Raw genomic sequence first — 24,868 nt, forward strand, 5'->3', positions numbered from 1 at the left:
ACTCTCTCTCTCTCTCTCTCTCTCTCTCTCTCTCTCTTTCTCTCTCTCTCTCTCTCTGCTTATAATTTTTTTCTAGATCTAAAAATCACTTTCTTCTCACTTAAATTTATGTCCAAATTGTTACCGATAATTCGTCACTTAGTGATAGTATTTCTTTTTATGTAATTCTTATGTTCACAGAAATTTTGGTCTTTAACTGTCTAGTTTGTTCAACATAAGTAGCAATGCAATTATTACAAGACATTTTATAAACTAAATTTTTATGAGAATATGTGAGAAAAATATCTTTCTGCACTTTGATGAAACAAGACAATTTATCAGATTGAAAAAAGACAATTTCAAGACAACATCGTTAACTATATGTCTAAATTTTTCTGAATCCGACTCTATGAACGGAATCGTGATGCACATTATTCTTTTTTCATTTTTTTCTATGGAATTATTCGTTTGAACAATTGATTTTTCATTAATAAGTTGTTTTATCCTATTAAAAATAGTATTGAATACAACGCGTAATGGGTAATTATTATCCAATAAATTTTACATGTTTAAGATTCATTCATGTTCAAGATGAAATTCTGGATACGAGAGTAAAAAGAATCTGTCAACAAGTCCAATAATCATGCCTCTTTTTTGTGAGAGGGGATGCTGAGAATTACAATTAAGATATCTACCTGAAATCCTTTGTTTGTTTCTTGACCACTAATTTTCATTGTAACTTGAATTTTAGGATGAAGCGAATTAAATTTAGTCAACATTTCCTCGGTTTCGAAGTGTAGCCATAACTAAATCAACGGCAACAGTAAAAGAAATGGGACATCAAAATCAAAAGTACTTATCTCTTCCATCTCAATGTCTTACATAATTAAATTAGCAATTACAGGTAACAAAGGTGAACCTCTGGACGTATCAAAATTTTGTTTATAAAACCTATCGTCAAACATAAAGTAAATGGAGTTAAGTACAAGCCGAATTACATCCAGGAATTCATCATCGGATTCTCATGATTATATGAGATGAGATCCCATGCAAAATGCTTTTTATGACTAATTCCATAGGCACATTTGTGAATAAAGAATTCACATTCAATGAAATCAAAATCATATCACTGTCAAATCGTTTGCCATTGAATTTCTTAACCAGATAAAAGCTGTTTTCAATATGGCTATGTTCTATTGGAATGCTATTGATAATTATGTTTTGTAAGAAGGTAGCTAAAGAAAAAAAGAGCTATTAATCAACATAATGATTCTTAGAAGGAAATGTGAATCTTAGGGAGACCGTATACCCTAGGCATTGTGCTGTCACTGTAATTCAGAATCTTATACATTGTATCCGAAATTTAGAATTTTTCTATTTTGTAAAAAAATATTTAAAGTTGTTAATCATCATTCTCAATGGTGATTTCTTGATCACAGTGTAAGATGTCTTTTAACATGATGTTCATTTATATATATATTGTCTTTGTATATATATTTGAATATATATTGTCTTTGTCAAAGGCTACCGTAACATTTCCTTTGTCAGCTTTTATTAAAATGATGTTTTTGTTAGTCTTTAAAAAATGCTGTGTCAGCATTCCGTAATTTAAAAAATAAGTAAAATATAAAATCTTTCCGAAGAGGACCAGACATAAAATTATTAAGCAAATATGTGATTTTATTTCTAAGATTAATGATTTTATTGTAAACCTTTCCAGGAAGTCCATTATATCAAATTCAATATTTTTAATAAATTCCATAATTTTAAGTTTTTTTTTTGTTGTTGTTAGAGGACAGAAATGAGAAATTATGCGCCAACTGTAAAAGGCATTAAATCTATTGATATTGTAATGAATGATAAATTAATAAACAATTCTTTTCTAATTGATAATATTGATGGCAATAATTGATAATTCAAAAATGAAGAAGGATGAACAGAAATATTATGTGAATGCGGGTCAAGAGTACGAGTTTGGGAGGATAGATTTAAGATAAATTTTATTATAGGAGAGACATTATACAGAATGATTCAGAACAATCCATATGTCTCTAAAGAGACGTATTCTTAACTGAATTTTAAGACATTTTCCTTACGAAAATTGTCCGAAGCTTAGTTTTCAAATTACAAGAAGAAATGGTTAGTATATCACGGATCGCGTATAGGAGCCGGACAAAAAAGAGAAGCGCTCACGGTTAAAGACGTGGGTGCTTTATGCACTGAGCGTACACTGATCACATGGATTGTTCTATATCTTTCCTTGTTTACGTAATGACTTTCTATATAAAACAATTCCCACCCCATCTCCTCCCTGCTTGGGGACACATGACTTTCACACGGGTAAGAGTCGCTACGTGTGGAAGAATGGGATTGTTTTGCGTAGAAAATTATTACGTAAACAAGGTATAGAACAGTTTTTAATATTGTATAAAGCAGGAATAAATCGTTATTTTTTTCAAACTTTTTTCGTTAATAACCTTTTAACGAAGAGTGAGTCGCCAAATAAAATTTGTCGGAAGTTATTTAGGATCATGACCTTGACAACATATATCAAGGTCAAGAGCATCAAAGCTGCTTTCGTTATTGTCAACATTTACCAATTAGAAATTAAAATGAAGATTGGATCCTTTGAGAATCGGACTGCTTTTTAATTACGTTTATAAAATTGTTAGAGAAATGTAAAAGAACAAAATTGGACAATAATTACGTGGGATAAACATTATAAAACTATTATTGATATACAAATAATCATACAATTATTTCAGTACGTCGAATTCTAAGAGCGTTTTTTTACAATTCGACGTACTGAAATACTTGTTAGACTTAATTGTATACTGATAGGTGTTATAATACTTGTGGCAATTATTGTCTAATTTCTCATTTTTACAAAAATTTCTCTAACAATTTTATCTGCACTATCGCGCTCGTAGCATTTATTACATATTTAGGAGTCTTTGAGGAGTCTTATTAGAAACGCGATCGCGCTTCTAAGCACTGAAAAAGTTTGAATGTTTGAAACAAATCAAATATATTTTAAAAGCTTATTATTATGTTAATTGTAAAATTATTATTTCCTTGTTCAATAATTCCATTTTGTTCTAACTCCTTGAAACAGTCAATAGATTATGTTTGGATGCACTGTATAGTGGTCGACACAATTGTTTACTATAATTCACTTTCATCACTCAAATATTAAATATCTTTTAAAGGGATCCTAAAGCCGTCTGCATTACCGACTAAATCATATATAATATTTGTATAACAAATACTTTTTTCTTTTTCGTAGATTCGAAAATCCTTTTTCAAGATTAAAGTATACTCATTAATAGTGTTAGTGAGGTGGAGTTTGCCAATTAAAAATTTTGAAATTATTTTTTTTATCATTTTTTAGTGTAACATTTGGCATTTCAAATTATCAAGCCATGACAACATTTGCTTGATACGAAAGTTTTAACCTATACTTAGAAAGAAATCCACAAACACGTAGTTTGTACAAACAAATAACGTCGACTTGTTAGAATTAGACTTAGACACTTTATCACGAATTTTTTACAAAAATTGATACGAACATGTGATCATAGGCTGCGTGAGATATTGATGTGGTAGTATATAAAGACATATGCGCTTGAAAAACAGCGACCTCTCTGGTGACATCGAAGTTCGAGCTTCACTTTAGGATCCTCTTAAATACGTAGATAAAGTCACACGTAGATTAAGTCACATATGAGATTCATCACTCACGATGAGATTCTTTTATAAAGTGTGTTATGTTTCAACATATTGACACTTTTCGATTACACTCACTTGATAAAACGATTTATCAGTTAATTACTAACGATTGATTATTTAATATTTCAGCGATTTTTAATCGCTGAATAATCAATTATTTATGATTGTTAGTGATTGACTGATAAATTGATTAATAAATTCTTGTGTAATTAAGTGAGTAATCGAATTGTATCAATATATTGAAACATGACTCAATTTATGAAAGAAGAATCTCATAGAAAGTCGTGTGACTTAATATCTATATACTTAAAAGACATTTAATATTTGAATGATGGAAGTGAATTTCAATAAACAATTGTAGCGAGCACTAATACATATAAACTTATGTCTCCGACTGTTTTAAGAAGCTAGAGCAAAATGGAAACATCTACAAGATAATAACAATTTCATACTTAAGATAATAATATGCTTTTAAAGTGTATTTGGCTTACGTTTTTGTTTTACATATTAATAACTCTTTGAATATTATTATAAAAAGCGCGATCGAGTTTCTCATAAAATTTCTCATAAGTATGTAATAAATGCTATGAACGCAATAGCGCAGATAAAATTGTTAGTGAAATTTTTGTAAATATGAAAACAAGACAATTGCGTGCTACAAATATTATAATGCCTATTGACACATTTGGACTTCGCATAATCGATTAATGATTGAAACTGACCAACTATCGAAGCTAATGCTTGCTGAAGCAGGCCTTACTCGCATCAGGAGAGAGGATTAACAATAAAATAAATGTTCAGATTTGAATTAACTGCACTATATCAAAATTGACGATAGCACACGCCGATTCGGATGCCAAAGGACACAGTTTATGAAAGAGGTACGATTCGCAAATATCTGTAGACGTGCGTTCCCAGTAAAGACAGGCTTCTTCGTGAAAATGATAAATAATTTCGTCATAAGAAAAATCGAAAAAGGGGGGCAGTAAATCGTAAGTTAAGTCGATGAACAATAGATTCGTATTTATAATTTTGGACAATTGCTTAACAAGAGCTCGTGAAAGTCTCTCCTTTCCAATCTCAAGTGTTGTTTCTACTATTGAAGTTTGTAGTTCACAACTGCGATTGTTGGGCATTTAATAGACGTCTTTATATTGACTCACAACAAAACTCATTTATTTCTAATTTCACAAAACAGTATCTAGTCAAACTGATATTGCAATAATATATATCATAAAAAAGGGCATGTACCGACGGACAAGCGAGAGCAACGTACAGTATAAAAAAGAAGAGATCGCAACAAAACTGAGAGTGTATGCGCGCGTCTCATAGTGGCCGCCATGGAAGAAACGATTTACGTTATCATGTGATGATTCGAAAAAAAAAATTAAAAGAATGAAAGAAATTCCAAACTTAACACTCCCTCCTTTTGAGAGCTTCCGTAGTCTCTATACATAATTTCGTTCGCAAGTTAATTAAAATAAGTCTCTACTAAGTAATTTTTTTAATATATCCGCGACTTGTTTGCTAAGCACGTATTCAACATTAATATCTTTGCTCATATCTTTCACAAAATGATATCGAATATCAATGTGTTTACTTTTCTTATGAAAAGTTCAACTTCATGATTCTTTATTAGCTTAATCTTTATTATCTATATTATCTATATTAATGATGATTGAGTCACTTGATTGATATTCGATGTTACATAACAATTGTTTGAACTAGAGCCCCTCTTTAACCGATTCAGATGCAGCAATGTATTCTACCTCCGTTGTACTAAGTGCTACGGATCTTTGCTTAAGAGAACCAAATCACTGCCGCATTTATCAGAATAAATACATAACCGCTTGTGGAACGACTGGTATCGAGATCGCCTGTATAATCCGCATCTGAATAGTTCCAATTCCACGGTTTCATCAGACCCGTCAGTATATAGTATGTCCACGTTTATGGTACCTTTCAAATACTTGAGTACACTCTTTATCGCGTGCCAGTGTTGGCTGTCGTAACTACAAATAAATCGACTTAGATAATTGACTATAAATGCAATATCAGAGCGCGTTACATTTGCAAGGAACATTAGGCTACCGATTGCTTGTCTGTAGGATTATGTTATCAATATTCGCGTCTCTTTCTCCTGAAGTGGCTAAGCATGTTCTTAAATCTGCTGGGATTTCTCTTGTTCGCATCTAACATATTGAAGCGTTCTACAATATGTTTGATGTAAGATGATTGATGTATGAAATGATTTTGTTTCAGACATTTTGTTGGTTTCTATAAAACAAGTAGGTGATATCGAAGTTTGATCTTAGTCTTTCAATACTTTCTTTTAATACTTCATCAGCAACCATTTTTGATGATATTAAAATCAAACCGTCATTTATGTAAATAATAAGATAGACTCTATCTATCAATGTACACGCAAGAGTCTGCTCTATTTGGTTCAAAATTGAACCACTTGAGAAATAAATCAAATTCGTGATTCCAAACTCTCGATGCATTTGAGGCTGTATAGGAATTTCTGAAGTTTGCATACTTTACCATCTGAGAAGTCCCTCTGATACTATCATGTATATCTCTTCGAATATATTCCATTAAGGAATGCAGTCTTTATATCAAATTGTGTAATTTCGAAATCCTTTATCGCTGCTATGGTCAACAATGAGCGTATGGAATCATCTTGCTACTGGAGCAAATATCTCATGATAATCAATTCCATACCTTTGCGAAAATCCTTTTGCACATAACCAGACTTTGTATTGACGGATTCTAATGACAGATCGCTTTATTTTGAAGATTCCCATTGAAGATTCCCATTTGGACTTTATTGTTCTTTTATCCTTGGATAAAATTCTTGGAGAATCCAGGTTTTATTGTTCGTGTGTCCATCCAATTTCATGTGTCCGCAGCTTCTCTTCAATGGCAGTCTTCCAATGAGCAGCTTCTGGCCTAGATGTTGTCTCCTTGTAAATCATTGGCTCCTCGAGTTCTACCATGTTTGTTTCGTACCGTTGCGGTAGCTTAATCTTGTCTCTGTCTCTGACTAGTACTCGATCGGTGTTTGTCGAAAAAGCTCTTTCCTTAGTTTCGTAGTTAGAATATGTTCTCTACTTGGAGTCGACCCTTATCATCTTCTTCATCGTATCTCTCTTGAATTGATGAACTTTGGCCAATTGGAATTTTTGCATCCTTATTTTCCAATGGTATTGAATCGTTGATGTATTATCACATCTCTAGATATTATTATTTTCCATGTCTCCAGATTGAGTAGTTGTATGAGTTTACCTGATGAGGTTGCCACCACTATCAAGAAGCCTCCTCGGTCGTAAAATTCAAAAATTCTTCCACGTACATTTCTCCAATGAACGCACTTTCGCTCGAGGTGTCATCGTCTTTCTTTGGTGAAGACCTTACCTTTTCTCAATAATATGTCTCCCTCATTTTCTTGCGACATTCTCTTGCAATGTGTCTACGTTTCTGACAGTAAAAACATGTTATGTTTTTTTTTTGGGATAGGAGGGGCTGTCCTCTCCTCCGTTGTCTTTTGTTTCTCCTGACTTGACTTTACGCTCATGGCCGCGAATATATTGCTTGCTTTATCTGTCGCAATCCTTCGTTCTTCCTTGATAAGACGTTGTGTGAAAATCTGAATCGTTTGGCTGTTTGGATCGACGCTGTCCCAAGCTGTAACTGCACTGAATTTGAAGGGCAAACTGCCAAGTATCTTTGCCATTATGGTAATGTCTGAAACATTCTCCGAGATCCTTAAGCTGATGTGTCATATTTTTCGATCTTCAAAATGTGTTGTACAATATTGTCATTCAATCTTGTAGTCATTGGAATTTCATCATTAATAGCAATTTATTTGATTCATTTTTTGTTCATGAATCGCACTTAGTCGATTCCATATCATCGATTGCCGTCTCACAAGTTAATAGGTATTCAAGATGATTCCATGATCGAAGAAATGATTACCATGGCTTTTGTTCTTGTTTCACGCATGTTAGTTTCCGTTTGAGTGTTCGTGTCATTAATTATTTCTATTAATCCATTCGCGATGAAGATCGGCTTTAATTGGAACTTCCAAGACTGGAAGTTCGTTCCATCAAATTTGGATATGCTTCTTAAGTCGATTGAATCACCCAATTTATTTTGTGTATATTTTATTTTATTAATGTGTTGATAAGGTGTCTTAGGCCCATAATCTGTTGAAGTTTACAGTTCACAACTGCGATTGTTAGGCACCCAAAAGAAAATAAACTTTATGTTGATTTACAACAAAATTCATTTATTTCTAACCTTACAAAACAGTAGTCTACTCAAAATGATATCGCAATAATGTATATCGAGTCGTAAAAAAAAGGCGTGTACCGGCCGATAAGCGAGAGCAACACATAGCACAGTAAAAAAAGATCATCGCAACAGAACTGAGAGTGTATGCGCGCGCCTCATAATGGTCGCCATGGAAAAAGCGATCTACATTACCATGTGATGACTCGAAAAAAAAACTAAAAAAATGAAAGAAACTCCAAACTTAACATTAACAAGTTTTCAGTAGGTCGAATTGTAAGAAGCGCTCTTAGAATTCGACATACTAAAATATTGTATAATTTGTATGTCAATAATAATTTTATAATACTTATTGCACGTAATTATTATCTAATTTTGTTCTCTTACGACATTTCTCTAATAATTTTATCAATATAATTAAAAAGCAATCCGATATTCAAAGGATTCAATTCAATATTCATTTTAATTTCATCATTTTAATTCATAACTTAACGAAATTAGTATATTTAATGTATGTGAAAGACAAAGAGAGGAAAGATAAGAAAGAACATATTTTTATAAACGTATAAATGCGTCAGATTAATATGCACCCTGATCAGTAAAGCGCCCGCGTCTAATCTAAGTGAACGTCACTCCTGCTCGTTTCCTATACGCGACTGATATGCTATTTCTTCTTGTAATTTGAAAACTAAGATTCGAAATTAAGATTCGAATAAAATTTTTCTAAAAGAAAAATCCTCTTAGAATTCGATCAGGAATATGTCTCTTCAGGAACACCTGGTTGTTCTGAATTATCTGTGTAAGAGTGGTCCACTTAAATCGATCTGAAGTATCGCGCTTATTTTTGATGATATAAAAAAATGTTTTAAATAAAACATAGAAGGATTTAAATAGAAAGATTCAAGGGGAACATATTTTGATCATGTTTTTTTCTAGATGAAGGCGTAAAAAGATATGAAGGTTACGTACACTTTTTTAAATCGAATTGTATGATTTTGTTTTACATAATATGATTCCTCTAATTATTCTGCATATAAAAGTATTAATGTAGTGATATCAAAAAATCAATAGTTGAGATATTTTACTTTATATACTTTAACATAAAAGAGATATATACTTTAACATATATTAACATAAAATATTAAATACAATAACTCGTAAACTATTAACATTTTGATACGTACATTAATATTTATGAACAGAATAAGGAGATAAATCAATTGGTATAAAAAAAACCACAGTTACTTTAAAAAAATGTATACGAAATGAATAATTTTTTAAATAAGCGATTATGTTTTCTTTCCATTTAATTAATTCTAAAATTTAATTTACAATGGAATTGACGGTCAAAAGATCAATTTTTTAAATGTAACGATTACAGACTATGGTTATATTAAGTTTAATATATACTACAAATATATATACATTCTCAGGTAGAAATCTTAATTTTAATTCTCAGCATTTCCTCTCACAAAAAAAGAGGCACGATTATTGGTCTTTTTGACATGTTCTTTTTACTCTCACATTCAGAATTTCATAAAAAGAATCTTGAATATGCAATTAAAATTTTACTGTATAAACCCATTATGCCTTGTATTCAATACTATAAAACAACTTGTTAACAAAAAAACTAATTGTTCAGACGAATAATTTCACAGAAAAAATTGAAAAAAGAAAAATGTTATGGTTCACGATTCCATTCATAAAGTTTCAGAAAAATTTAGACATATAATTAACGATATTGTTTCGAAATTATCTTTTTTTGATAAATTGTCTTGTTTTATCAAAACACAGAAAAATGCTCTTACCACTTTTTTTTTAATTTATAAAATATTTTGTAATAATAATTGCGACGCTACTTATATTTGAATTGGCAGACAGTTAAATACCAGAACTTCTTGAACATAAGAATCACATAAAAAGGAGGAGGAGGTATTATCACTGTGTCGTAACGAATCGCCGATTATAACATGAATTTAAGTGAGACAAAGTTGCAATTTTGGATGTAGAGAAAAATTATAAGAAGCGTTTAATTTCGGAAATAATAATTATCAAACGAAAAAAAAATGTCAATTTGAACACAGACACGGAATTGCTTAACCAAGCGTACTACTCTTATTTGGAGTCATAATATTATTTATATTTTTGACGTTGTATTTTCCGGTTCCAAATTATATTAAAGATTTTTATCATTAATTCACATTTCAAACTCAGAGCCTCTGATCCTGTCCAGTTTAGTAAAGAGATCTTGTTTCGTTTCCTCAGAGAATTTATATTATATCATTTAAATGTATTTTTTAAAGTATTTTTCCGAGTTTTTTTTTTAAATTTGGATATTATGTTTACAATAATTTTATCTATATATGATTAAAAGACCCGAGCGATGCTGAAATGGAGATATTCACCTTTAAAGTTTCAGCTTTTAACATATAAGTTCCTATATCAAGCCTTGCCAAAGTAACGTTTTAATACGGCGAAAATTTTCTAAAGGTTTTTTAAAAAAAATAAATGTGTAATGTAGAAATCCTGTAGGAACGTTATTAAAAAAATGGAGAGACTTAGAGCGATACCGTTTCTGAATTAGAGTAGTTTAAATTTGTAATTTAATGAAATTTTTCTTCTCTCTCTCTCTCTCTCTCTCTCTCTCGAGCGCGCGCGCGCACGCGCTGTAGTTAGTCCATAAAACAGAGACTTTATTATAATATGTATACTTTTATTTTTAAAATCTTAAATGACATGATGCCGGAGCAATTAAGAAATAAGTTAGACATTGTAGGAATTAAGAATGAAAGACAAACACGGCAGACCAGGAATATTATAATAAAATTCCGCCCTTACGAAAAAATACCCTCAATTTTAAACACTCAAAAAGAATTCTCAAATTTGAATTTGTAATTTCGGTAATCGTCAAATGAAGATTACATCCAATTAAAGGTTAACGCCCAAAGAAAACCATCAATATAAATGATTTTATTATATAATATTAATTAAATCTGTTTTATTCCTAAAATAATTATTATTATTTGCAACATTTTCCGAAATACACACGACAAAATTATAATTAAAAAAAAAGCTCTCTCTCTCTCTTATTTGGGAATTAATTTCCTTATTTTTCTAAGCAATCATTCATCTAATATCGTATCCCAATGGTGCTTGACCACTGCAATCGTATGGGAACTGCTACTTCAATGATCCAAGAATACTGAATGTTAATATATAACTGTGATATATCTCAATAGGGCTTCAACTTTAGGACTGCGTGAAACATCTTTTTGACAAACTTTATCTAGACTGCGTTTGGAACATGATCTAGATGCCCCTGTATTTTATATTATCCTTGTTTCGCATTGGACAACAAGAATAAAACGATAGGGATACTTAGATAATTTCCGAACAGTCTAGATAAAGTTCAGTCTAGTAAAGTCAAAAAGATGTTTCATACGTATAATATTAAAATATATTGGGTTGTTTAAAAGTCATTGCGTTTTTTTCATTTGATTTTCAGGTGTGTTTATTTAATATATGTAATGAACATTAATCAATGATATATTGGTCATTTTGTTCGATGACTTTCTGCCATCTCCCGGGCAACTTCATAATACCACATTCATAAAATTTCCCATCTTTCTCTGCGAGAAATTTGTCTAGGTGTGTTGTCTAGGTGTCTGTTTGAGGCAAACGTTTTACCATTCAAGGAGTTTTGCAAGGAGCGAAAGAGATGGAAGTCTGATGGTGCAAGGTCTGGGCTATATGGTGGATGTGGTAACACATCCCAATGTTGCAACAATTTTTGCCGAGTGATCAAACTTGTGTGTAGTTCGCATTGCCGTGGTGAAACACCACATCCTTACGATTGATTAGCTCGGGACGTTTCTGTGCGATGGCATCACTTAATTTCTGCAGCTGCTCACAGTAGATATCGGAATTAATCGTTTTGTTCTTTGAAAGTAGCTCATAGAAGACTGGTCCCTTCTAATCCTACTATATTGACAGCATTACCTTCTTTTGATGGAACTCTGCCTTTGCTTGCCTTTCCGGTGCTTCACCTCGCCTACTCCAATTACTTTTTCGGCTGATATTGTTATAAACATCCATTTTTCGTTGCCCGTGATCATACACTTCAAGAATGGATCGTTTTCTTCGCGTTTGATGAGTTGATCGCAGACGCTCATGCGATTCGTCAGATGAATTTCTTTCAACTCATGCGGTACCCAAACATCGAGCTTCTTTACGAAGCCTAGCGATTTCAAATGGTCATGAACACTTCCAACGGGCATCGCTTTTAGAGCAAGCTTCCGAATCGTTGAATGCTTACAATGCTTTCATTTCATCGTCGTCAATCTTGGAAGGTCTACCGGAGCGATGAGCGTCTTTGACTGAAAAATCATCATCACGGAATCGGGCGAACCAGTTCTGGCACTGGTATTTTTTGACGACATTTCTGTCATAAACTCGACGCAACTTTTTCTTTGCTTCAGTTGCTTTCTTCCCTTTTTTGAAGTAATAAAACAGAACATGGCGAATATGCTCTTCAAAATTCTCCATGTTCGAACCATAATTGCAAACACAAAACTCGATCGTTGACTTGCGTCAACTTTTTTTTTGATTTTTAGGTTGAGTGTCAACAACAAAACGCGCATTTGACATTCATGTCATGCTCACAAATAAACGTGGACAACGCCATCTATTGGAAAATCGCAATAACTTTTTGAACAACCCAATATTTCTTCATAAATAAATTTGGTGGCGCATCTATATTCAATATTTCAGTGTTAATTTTCAATCATAAAGATTAACATTCAAGTAACATTTACATTCAATTTTGAAAATGACACTCAAAAGTTATTAAGCCGTTTAAGATTTACACTCATCTATTGAGTAAACCGCGATTGGTGTTACCATCAAATTCGATGTATAGTATAGCGTATATATATACCGAACTATTCACCGAATATTTATGGTCGCTCTCAACTGATGCCCAACATTGATGCTCAACGCTTAAGTGACACTCAATGTTGACGTCAACATTCAATTTTGATGCTAAACACCTAAATTTGAGTGTTAACACAATAAATTGAGGGTTTTTTTTTCGTAAGGGCGAAAAGTACACAAAAGAGTATATTCTATGAAGAAGAGAAAATGTACAACGTCTTACCATACGAGACTAAAACACTATGAAAGGCTAGAACTATTTAAAAGAGCAATAAAAGAATATATAATATTTAATATTAGTTAGGTTTAAGATTATTGTATTATGAAAGGCTAAAGCTATTTAAAAGAGCAGTAAAAAATATACAGAGTGGTCCATTTAAATCGATCATCTGAAATATCTAGCTTATTTTTGATGATATAAAAAAATGTTTCAAATGAAAGTAGAAGAGATTCGAGAGAGATTATTTTGGTCATGTTGGTTTTTTTTTAGATGGAAGTGTCAAAAAGATATGAAGATCCATTTTTTTAAATGGATTTTTTTTTACACAATATGATTCCTCTAATTATTCTGCTTCTATAAAAGTATTAAGGTGGTAATATCAAAAAACTAATGATTGATGAGATATTTTATATTTTATTCACATATTGACATAAAATGTTAAATAACTCGTAAACTATTAACTTTTTGATAATTGTACCTTAATACTTTTATGAAGAAAATAATGAGATGAATCAGTTGGCGAAAAGAAAATAGTTGCTTATTAAAAAAATTATCCATTTTGCATACAATTTTTTTAGAGCAATATGAAAACGATATATTTTCTTTATACTAACTAATTTGTCTCATTATTCTGTCCTCTCCTACTTTATCCCCACTCATATCGTTCAAAAATATATCGTATAATATGTTTTTGAACATATTTCGGATGATCGATTTAAATGGACGACCTTGTAATATCTAAGGTTTAAACTTAGGTTTAAACTTAGGTTTGAGATATATATATTATTGTATTGAAATAGCTGAGAAAAGTAATAAAAAATTAATCAATCTCTCTCTCTCTCTCTCTCTCTCTCTCTCTCTCTCGCCGGCGAGACATGCTGTTGCTACATTTCAATTGTCTTTAGTGCCGATTAGTATTCGTGCACATAATACGCTACATATATGCATGTGTGTATGCTCGCTTTAAAAGTTTTTCTTTTCAGAGAATACGCGCGGAGAGGTATATTTATAAATTGTACACAATTAACTTTCTAGCATGGTAACCGAAGAAATATCTTAAGAGACCTCATTCTCGACGTTTGTCAGGATAGTTGTTGCGATTTTTGTTTCATTCCGACCAGTTTTAACGAATTAAATATTTGCTTTAGATCATCCAACTTGTGAATTTTTGTTCTTTGGTGTGTTGGTTTTGTGATGAACCCTTTCTGCTCGATAGTTATGGAAGTTAGCGAATCGTCATGTTTGACTATCATGATTAAAAAGGTTTCTTTCACAGCGCTAAAAAAGGCTAGAAGTTAACCGAAACGTATATCTTGTGTTCGCTTTGTCATTGACAATGTTTTATTAATTTTATTATTTGACTATACCTTTCTTTTACATTTATATATTATTGTATATAACAGTCAGCATACGAATTGCAGCGCAGATTCTTATTGCCTTGAATTTATAATATTTATTTTGTCTTTGATATAAAAGATTTAATATTTCATATAAATATTTAATGTTTAATATAAAAACATTTAATATAAATTCTCGGATTGTATTAGCCCACCAAAATTATGTAAGCATATATTTAGCATCTTTTTGAAAAGATAAATTTGTAACGCATACATAAACTTCTTTTACACTAAAATATAAACATTTATTTCAGGCCCACCCGATATACTTTTTTTAATCGCGATTGATGTCACTGGGACGACATCAGTAACAGTCAGGTTTCAAGAACCAGACCAGCACGATTCTCCGATCTGTACTAAATTTAAAGTTCAATGGAGTCTACATGATGATTTTTCGGTTATTTGCGGTGAGAGGGAAGTCTTGAACATGAAGCAGAAGGAGTATCAAATCGAAGATTTAACTCAAGGTCAAAAATATCATTTTCGTGCAGCCGCAGGAAATTTGAAGGGTTATAGCAGATTCAGGAACTCGACGCCATCACACATTACACCTAGCAGTAAGTATACATATAGCATCAATGTTGTTGTATCGTTATTGCAGTACAGTTATATGTATAATGATATAATTATGTGCGTTAATGTTTATTACTATAACACGTTTAAATACTCTTGATTTTACAATAATACAAACATTTGTAATAACTTGAAGGTTGGAGAGACATAGATGGTAGGATGCCCAGATTCGCGGGACGGCTGGAACAGCTCAACAATCTGTTCACCGACATAAGGCGCCCAGAATATACGCAAGAAACGCCTGTGGTGCAGAGGCGAAATTACAAGAAGAAAACAACGATAAAGCAACTCTTCACTGCAACGAGTAAATTCCAAAAGAATCTCAGACGAGGAGTGTTTCTAGCGTGTCTGCTCTATCACGAGGACAAAGTTCTTGTTACCAATGAGGATTTCTTACCCGTAATCGAGATCGACGAAACGTATCCCAGTTGTATTTACAATGATTTTCATTGGCTCATGAAAGTTGCCTGTACATGGGATGATGTTAAATTCCTTCGACAGGATATGGAAAAGAGTCACAGCAGCTCAACTAATCATTTTAGGTTAAAGTTGCTTCAAGCTGCTGCTCAAATGCAGGTAACGTTGTGTATTATTTATTAAAAACGCTTATTTAGCTTAACTTTTCATGAACTCGTATTGCTCAATAAAAATACGTACAGATAAAAATTCTATGATATTTTAATCCACTTTGCAGGCTGCATTGTGCATACAAGACCTTGGACAATTATACCATAAGCCCATTAGAGATATTCAAGGCACCTTAGTGTTTTCGGCAATAAATTATATAAAGTCGCCAAAATTGATTTCTGTATTAAACAGCAGATGGTTACCGCTCAGTAAAGTTATAAAGAAGGTCATAACGCACGAAGACAGTAACGTCACTGATATCTTGATGGCCAGCATACAAGAACAAATGGCGTATCACCAAGTCAGCAGTATTAAACTATCTAAGGGTTTATATCTCGGTTATCTGAAAATGCAAAGCAGCGTTGATCTCATACAAGTCGTTGTCCCAACAAAATCTCCGAACGTATTGCCACATTGTAAGATTCGCGATAATTCACACGTATCCGCGTAAGTTTACGTTCACTGAAATTCATTAAAACATAAATATCACATTTCTGAATTATTTACTACATTATCATATTTTTGTTTTTATCTGTCAAGAGAGGAATGGGATTATCTGAAGAGAGTAACACACATTTGCACGTCTGAGACTTCCGTAGAATCTGAAGAAAAGGAGAATGTGACAAACGAGGCGCAAGGTACGGACCAACAAAAACTGTTTGTTGATCTGGTTGCCGCAACAGCGCGACGTCTATTCAGTTACATGGAGATCAGTCCAGAGGATTTACTGGTGCATCGATTATATGACGCCGAGGTGATAGACCTAACTCACGATGTCTCATTCCTTATCGCCGTACCACCTGCTGAAACAGCCTGCTGTGTACCTGGCACGCGAGAAATCTTGCTACAGCGTAGTGATCTCTTGTCGTTGCCTATTCAAGTCTTCGAAATGGTCCACTTAAATACGTATCAGAAGGATGTAATCAATCGTTACTCAAGACTCAGTTGTATCTTGGAATTGGACACCGCACAGGCTCAGCATAATCATAGAGAGGCCTTCAGTTCCTTAGAATTGAGCGTTGCGAAGGACAAACTAGCGAGACTACAAGAACTTCAGTCACAAGTAAACACTGTATGGAAAGGTGCCAGATGGCTAATTGATGTTATAACTTTCGCGAGAGATCGCGGCTCCTCCCAACAAAACGTAATTATTATTACGTAATGTTTTATATAACGTATTTTATTGTATTTGTCTTATAAACTTATTTAAACATTTTTTAATTTTATATCGTATTTGTGATTCATTTATCGATACTTTCCCACAGATCGCGACGCAAACTGTGGGCATATCTATGAAGCACCTACTCAGTTTGGATAGAAATAAAAATAACAGTAATAGCTTGAAACGAAGTTTATTGCAATTACCACCTAGAGATCCTAAACTCGTAAAATCGAGTCCTGGCCGTGGCAGCTGGCCAGGTCCTAATCTGTCGAAATCATCTTCTAATCTCCTTATGACAGAATTCAGCAAAAGTGAACAACAGTTGCCCAGTGGACAGTATGTACTCAAAGGTAGCAACACCTCAAATACGTCGACAACTTTGGAGCCGCAAAAATCTTTGTGCGCACCGATAAGTAGTAACAATCTGACAACCACCAGCAGCACGAACCATCTGGTACCGCTGCAGAATATGAGATTACCGCCTTCCAAGTCCGAAGACACATTGATCTTTGCCAAGTATAAACACAGCCCACGAAATCGTTCTGCTACGATAACATCGGCATCAGCTAATACCAGTCCGTTACTGAGTATTAAACCTATCATTTATAGTGGTTCATTATTAAGTGTCTCTACGGCGATAACAAATACTACGAGCCTGCTTAGTGTGAACAACACGAATTCCGATAGTCTACACTCACTGAGTAGCGACGAGTATCCTGCATCAAATTCGAGCGTCTGTTTAAAACCAGGCCATTCAGTCAATGTCAAACCGTCCAAACCGACTGCGAGCGTCGCGGCGATGGCCACTCCGTCGGATCTAGAAGAGAAGGAAGAGGCAACGATGATGCCAGCACCATTACCAGGAATTCTTCAGGTATAGCCTTTAATTTTGCAATACTTAACACTCTTCCTCGTACTATTGAAGTTGGCGCTCAAGCCAATATATTTTTTTTTGTGTCATAAAAGGTGCGTTCATTTAATTACGTGTAGTACTCTCTTTACGTTTTACTTTAGTTTGGTTGGTTGCACTGTTTTTTAACCGCGCACTTACTCTCACTTTTTATTTCTGTGAGATGACATTCTATTTACGAGAAGTTATAAGTCAATATATCTCAGTTTTCTTTATTCTTAGTTTTTACACTGAAATCTTGGGTTTAATAATTTATTAAACCTGTCCAGAAGAAACTTTAACAGACAACATTAATATTAATTTGTACTAGATACAATATTTCAAAAATTTTAATTTTAGAAACATTAAATTCTTGGACTCGCTATATACAGCGCTATATACATATTTTTAAATGATATTTTTCCTTCCTGTAGAGAACACAAGTTTAACCCGATTATAATAAAAAACAGATGTTTACTTGGTCCTCTAATGTAAACCGATGTAGTGGACATATTAATACTTTGACGGCCGCACTTTTCAAAAAAAAGTTTGCTCTTGCCATCGACATATAATGTCGAAAACTATTGGCTGCCATCGGCATTTTTTGTAAGCTCTGTTACATATTAATTCTTCATCACTGTTGCCTGATACTTCATTGTTAACATTCGAAAGATTATCAGCATACACCTCGTCGTCACTTTCACACATTTTTAGAGATACTTTCTTTAAGTTTATAAATATAGCTTTTGATATATAACATATATATCATTTACTAATATAACATATATATCATTTACTAATATAATTATACCTTGATAGCTACCTGTTTGTGTTGTTGCTGCCATGTTGCCAAAAATAAAGTACATTAGTTTTCAGTAAATTTAGAACAAAGTGCATAAGTCATTTACATGTGGCATAACATCACATGAATTCAACATTTGTTGCTATCAACTTGCCATGTATTTGCTGTCAATAATGAATGATAAATCAAAAATTTTCCATGAATGAAAGTCATTTTGTTGACAACGATGACATAACAGTTGCTCTCCGTTTGCTTTGAATCTGAATGTTTCAAATCTGCCTTCGTATTGTTGAATAGGTATGATTATGTATTACGTTTTCAGCAAATACACAACTAGTCGAAAATTTGTGCTCTGCATTAAATTACATGATATTGCAAAACATGTTGGCTATCAGAATAATGTATATACAGAGTATTTCAGATCACCCCTTTTATCTCAGAAATAGAGCATTTTAAGGAAAAAAAACGTTTTAGACAAAAGTTGTAGAGTTTTAAATGATCTATTTAGTGATCTGATCTTAGGTAACGTCACCAAGGTCAGAGCAATATTACTGAATTTTTTTAATGGAATCCTATTTTTCATTGTATATTCTTGTAGCACCTCGAGAACTTTCCAAGACATTATAATAAAATATTTGTTCATGAAGTACTTTTCGAGTTATAAGGCTTGAAAATACCGCCGACATTAGCACTACGCAAGGTGTTCGACCGACAGCTAAAACCTCTTAAATATTATTCAAGATCATGTCCTGAATAACATTCGTTAAAATCAAGGGCATTGAAGAGATTGTTTTTTTTATTTTCATTTTTATATAGAAATGAATTTTTACATAGAAATGAATTTTTGGTGCAAAAATGAAAATAAGAGGAACAACCTCCAATGACTTTGATTTGTGCTACATGAATGTGCAATGAAAAATAGGAGGTTCTATAAAAAATTCAAAGTGATATTGCTCTAACCTTGGGTGACGCCACCCAAGGTCAGACTGATCAGATCGCTAAATAGATCATTTAAAACTCCACAATTTTTGTCAAACTTGCCTAAGGTCAAACTAATAAAACCTGTAAATACATCTTATTAAATTTTACCACTTTTGTTTAAGACATTTTCCTCAAAAATGCACATCCGAGATATTAGACTGTTTCCAGATTTTTGATATATTTTTGAATGCTTATTACTCAGCTTCTAAGACTTATTAGCGAAAACGACTTTACAGGTGTTCACTTGATAGGTATCTCCTCTAACGTCGCTGCAAGTTTGATTAAAATCGGTGAAGAACAAAGCATAGCCTCTCCTTATCAATGAACTCACTATATGTGAAGTCACCCGATGATCGCTGCCCAGCGAACTCACGTATACGTGAATCCGACTATCAAAGTGTTAAATAAGCTATCACATTGCTAAATTTCAATGTTTGATTTGCTCGGTGCTCTTTGATTATGCTTAAATACTATGCTTAATGTGCTAAAATTAATACGGTATCGTTACAATCATTTTACATTTCATAATACCTATTAGGAGTGTGATTTAGTTTTGAAGGTTTTTTTTTCCTAAAAAACTAATTTATTTAAACAAGATAATGAACCTTATATTTTAACATCTTAATCAAAATATTGTCCTTCGTTTTGTATAACTTTTTCTCATCTTTTCAAAAGATGGAAAAGATATCCATTCTTGGCAAAAGATTGATTCCGCAACGATAAAAAGATTCTTCTTTGGAATTGGATCTTTGATCCAATTTTCAACAAATTTTCGCATATCTTTGAAATTATGAAAGCATGTATCTTCTAGAGCATGTTGTATCAACCAAAATAAGTGAAAATCAGATGGAACAATGCCTAGAGAATATGCGAGATGCGGTAAGACTTCCCATTCCAATTCTAATAACGTTTATTTCACTGATAATGCATGAAGTCGAGCATTATCGTGAATAAGGATCACTTGGCATCATTTATTCGCAATTGGAGGAATTTATTCGCATTTTTAGTCTAATGCTTGCTTCAATTTGTATAATTGTTGTCTACAACGATCAGTGATGACTGTTTTTTTCGGATTTAACAGTTTATAATACACAACACTTCCTTGATCCCACCAAATCTGCAGCAATATCTTTGAATCGTGAATGTTACGTTTCAAAATGAATGTTGCTGATTGGATCAACTCATAATCTTTTTTGTTTGGGATTATCAGAATAGTTCCATTTTTCATCCAGAATAACAATTCGATACAAAAAAAACTTCTTCTTTTTTATCTGGCGATCAATGACATGCAAATATTCAATCGGTGCGCAATAGCATTTTCCGATAATTGATGTGGAACCCATTTTCCTTCTTTGTGAATTTTCGCAATATCATGTAAATGTTTAGTAACTATTATATGATCATTTAATTCTCTGGCAAGTTCTGAAATGGATTGTTGTCCAATAATACTTGCAAATCTGCATATTCCAGCTTTTTTTGTTGTCCCGAGCGATTTTTATCGTTAACATTGAAATCACCACTTTGGTCATCTGAATCAATATCCACATGTCTTAATTGATAGAGCAACATTATTATAAGATTCTATTAAAATTCTATAATCTTCAGCCGCCATTTTTTTTTTATTAGAGGAAAGGCTCCTATTATGAGGTATAATTACTGAGTTCATTGTGGATGGGTGTCGCTTAATAAGGAAGTTCCACAAATTAAAAATAATATTCTCTTTATTACATTATGTATCGTCAGTACTTATGAGAGATTTTATGGCGCCTTGCGGCGCGTGTGTGATGTGTGCGTGCGTGCGTGCGTGCGTATGTGCATGCGTGCGTGCGTGCGTGCTTCCTCTTTCTTCGTCCTGGCGTCCTTTGGTATCGGTGTTGCTGGCTGAGGGCTTATCGGTGGCCAAATTTTCAGATTCCTCCGCGGTAGTAACGATCTCGGCAGCCATAAGGAGCTCGTGCTCGTCTGTTAACCGAGGCCATCGTGGATCCTTGACGGGGGAATTCTCTCACGGGAGTTCGAGAGGTATCAGCCTCCACAGGAAGAAAGTTACTCCCGAGTCGAACGCTTTCTCCATCGGTGGTTTCTCTGGTGTGCGAGGGGGACCGGAATAGTCCCGGCGACGTTTTCGTGGCAACTTGTAGCCCTTGTAGCCTTGTAGCTTGCCAGGAAGAAGATGCCGCAGAGGCCTAAGTGAGGCTCGCTCTGCTTCATGAAGGCCCGATTCGAGCTCACTCCGTGAGTATATGCAAAGTCTCTTGACGAGCTCGCTTTGCTGCAAAGGCCCTTTAAAGAAGAGTTCGCTTTGCGAGGTTACACACCAAAAAATGTTCTGTCATCAGCATAGAAGCCCTTTGCGGAGCTCTACCCTAAGTGAAGATGCTGAAGATCTCCCACAGAATCCTACTTCTGCGTGGTGGATTATTCTTGCGCGCGAGTTGCTGCTAGACCGCGTAGCCCTCTCACGGCGGCGGTTGGGACTCGCGCTGAGCGGGCGCTCGGTCAGCGTCAAGTGCGGCACCGAGCGCACAACTCAGGGGGCGGCGCGGATCGCGCGTGCTCTGGCAATTCTATTAGTAGTGCTTTATTTATAAAATAACAAGTCATTTTGAAAGGAATTTAATAAGCTTTAAGATAATGTTATATAAAATTTAATTCAAATTCCATTTTTTCTTAAATTAAAGAAATGTAAAAAGACGAGAAAATCATGAAATCAAAAAAAATTGTCTCCTAATATGGGATGCCTTGAAAAATTGATAGCAAAATACAAAGTATATCAGTATTGCAATTAAAAAAACTTTATTTCTAAAATACAAACACAGCCAGCGTGCGCGAAATATAAGCAAGCGGTAAATTATACCCAGAATCAATTTCAGGTAATTGGAATCAAGCATCGCAGATATAGGCACTATGTTTATTCCGATTGTCTTTGTTATTATTGTACAATAACATTTATACTTTAGCAATGATTTTCACTATAACATAGGAGCATTATTTCATAGGAGGATTATTTCATATTAGAAATATCCTGCATATTACAATCGTGGATATTTCCTTATGATTTTACGATCATCAAATCTAACTTCTATAATTAAACAATTCAACATATCTCGTATTTTTCTATTAGTATATATAATATACTATTTCTATTAGTATATAATAGTATATATAATTCTATTAGTATATATAATATTATAGTACGACTCTATCATTACATGAAAAATTTATTGCCAAATATTTATTTATTAAATAATAAACAAGATTTAAATGCTCATTTCAATGAAACTTGAAGACATCCAAATTCTAAAATCTTGTTTTACAATGACTACAGGCATGATCTAATATTGAATTTTCTAAATAGTTTTCAATCCAAGAGCAATAAATTCATAGTGGAATCAATAGATAATTTATTAGTTTAGCAGAAATGCCACTATCTCATATTAAGAGCCTATCTCATAATAGGCGACTTTCCTCTAACAAATAGAAACAACGCTTGTCGAAAATGCTGTTTAGAAACTCCATTTTTTAAATGATATAAACACGATGTTTATACTGACGGTTATGTCGCCACGAACCCGTCGGCTAAATACGCGACGAATCCTTGAGAACATACACGGATTTCGAACATACGTGCATGCTTTGCTTGTCACGAGACGGGGCATTTAAATTTGTCAATTTCTTTTACCGTTTCTTCATATCACTCACTCAGTTAATGCGAAATAGAACAATGTTACAACACGAGATTTAACAATGTTTTGGCGTGAGGAGAAGATTCGGGAAAGTCACGAGTGATCGATATTGAGAGTTGAGTAAACGAAATTAGATACTCAGGTCTTTTAGATCGTCTGGATAAGACATTTGCGAGTGAATTGGCGATCGTTTTTTTTATCTCGGTTCCCCTGTACGTCTGTCGAAGGCATAGGAATAAAAAAGTGAATCGAACTGTACCATTTGTCTAACCATTTATTTTTTCTCATCCTCCGCGCGAGCTAGCCTTACGATTTGACTACGGACACTAAAATACTATTTAAACCATTTATACCAATAGACTGCGCCTATTGTTAGTAAATGACTAAATATCATGGAGTAATAGTAAAGCATTAAGAAACAATAGCTATGATTGGAATGTCTTCGACAACATTGACATTAATGTCATCTCTTACAAAACCATCAAAACTAAATCACAACCTTAATATAATAAAGATAAATTATACGAAGGCAAGTCAATAAGTTCTTAGAAAATCTGTTCTTAGAAAAAGAGAGCACTCGCATGTCATATCACATTACTTTTTGACAAGTAACATCTCTCTGATTACTGTCAAATTTTGAACGAAATTCATCGCGTGATTTCATTTCTGTAGACGATTAAAGCAAACAACCTTTGTATTTTTTAAAATGGAAAAAAATGAGTTTCGTGCAGTAATCAAACTATACATATGAAAGGTTTAACGCCTAAAGAAATCAAAGCCGAGTTGAATAATATTCATAGTACATCTGCACCAGCGTTTGCAACTATATACAATGGGTGAATGAATTTAAACGTGGTCGTACATCCACATGTGATGCACCTCGTTCGGGACGTCCAATTGAGACTGCTACGCCAGAAATCATCGATAAAGTCCACGATTTTATTTTGACTGATTGACGATTTAACTGATTGCGCGAGCTTGTTGAGGTCACATATCACATAGCATAGTGATTTCAATTTTGCACGAACAATTGGGTATGAAAAAGCTATCGGCAAGATGGGTATCGCGTTTGCTCATTGTGGATTATAAGCGCGACTGTATGACGATTTCAAAACAATGTTTGAAGATATTTCAACGTAATCCAGATAAATTTTTGCGTCGATTCATTACTGTGGACAAAACATGGATCCATTACTTTATACCCGAGACGAAGGAACAGTCAAAACAATAGACTTCATCGAGTGAACCAGCTCCGAAGAAGGCGAAGACCTAAAGTCGGCCGGAAAGATGATGGCCACAGTTTTTGGGATGCACGCGATATAATTCATATCAATATTACCTTCCGTCAAAGCAAACAATCAATGGCGATTACTACGCAGCCTTATTGGACCGTTTCAATAACATTTTAAAGAAAAAAATCTCTATTTGGCGAAAAAGAAAGTGCTCTTCCATCAAGACAATGCACGGATTCACACCGATGGCCCGGCACCGATGGCCAAATTCAACGAATTCCGCTACGAATTGCTTTCCCATCCAGCATATTCGTCAGATTTAATCCCCTGCGACTATTTCTTATTAGGTGTACAACTTTGCTTCCG

At 33.6% G+C, this 24,868-nt stretch overlaps 1 protein-coding gene across 1 annotated transcript in view; it reads left to right on the top strand.

Moving 5' to 3' along the window:
- LOC105626871 overlaps positions 1–24,868 on the top strand; it is a 107,151-nt gene that overhangs the window by 61,967 nt on the left and 20,316 nt on the right. The window contains exons 6-10 of the mRNA XM_012208162.1: positions 14,805–15,107; positions 15,260–15,699; positions 15,818–16,197; positions 16,291–16,894; positions 17,016–17,786. Of these exons, the coding sequence (XP_012063552.1) occupies positions 14,805–15,107; positions 15,260–15,699; positions 15,818–16,197; positions 16,291–16,894; positions 17,016–17,786 (2,498 nt within the window). The remainder of the gene's footprint in view (positions 1–14,804; positions 15,108–15,259; positions 15,700–15,817; positions 16,198–16,290; positions 16,895–17,015; positions 17,787–24,868) is intronic.

This window comes from Atta cephalotes, assembly GCF_000143395.1.
Source record: "Atta cephalotes unplaced genomic scaffold scaffold00007, whole genome shotgun sequence".
NCBI classification, from domain to species: Eukaryota; Metazoa; Arthropoda; class Insecta; order Hymenoptera; family Formicidae; genus Atta; species Atta cephalotes.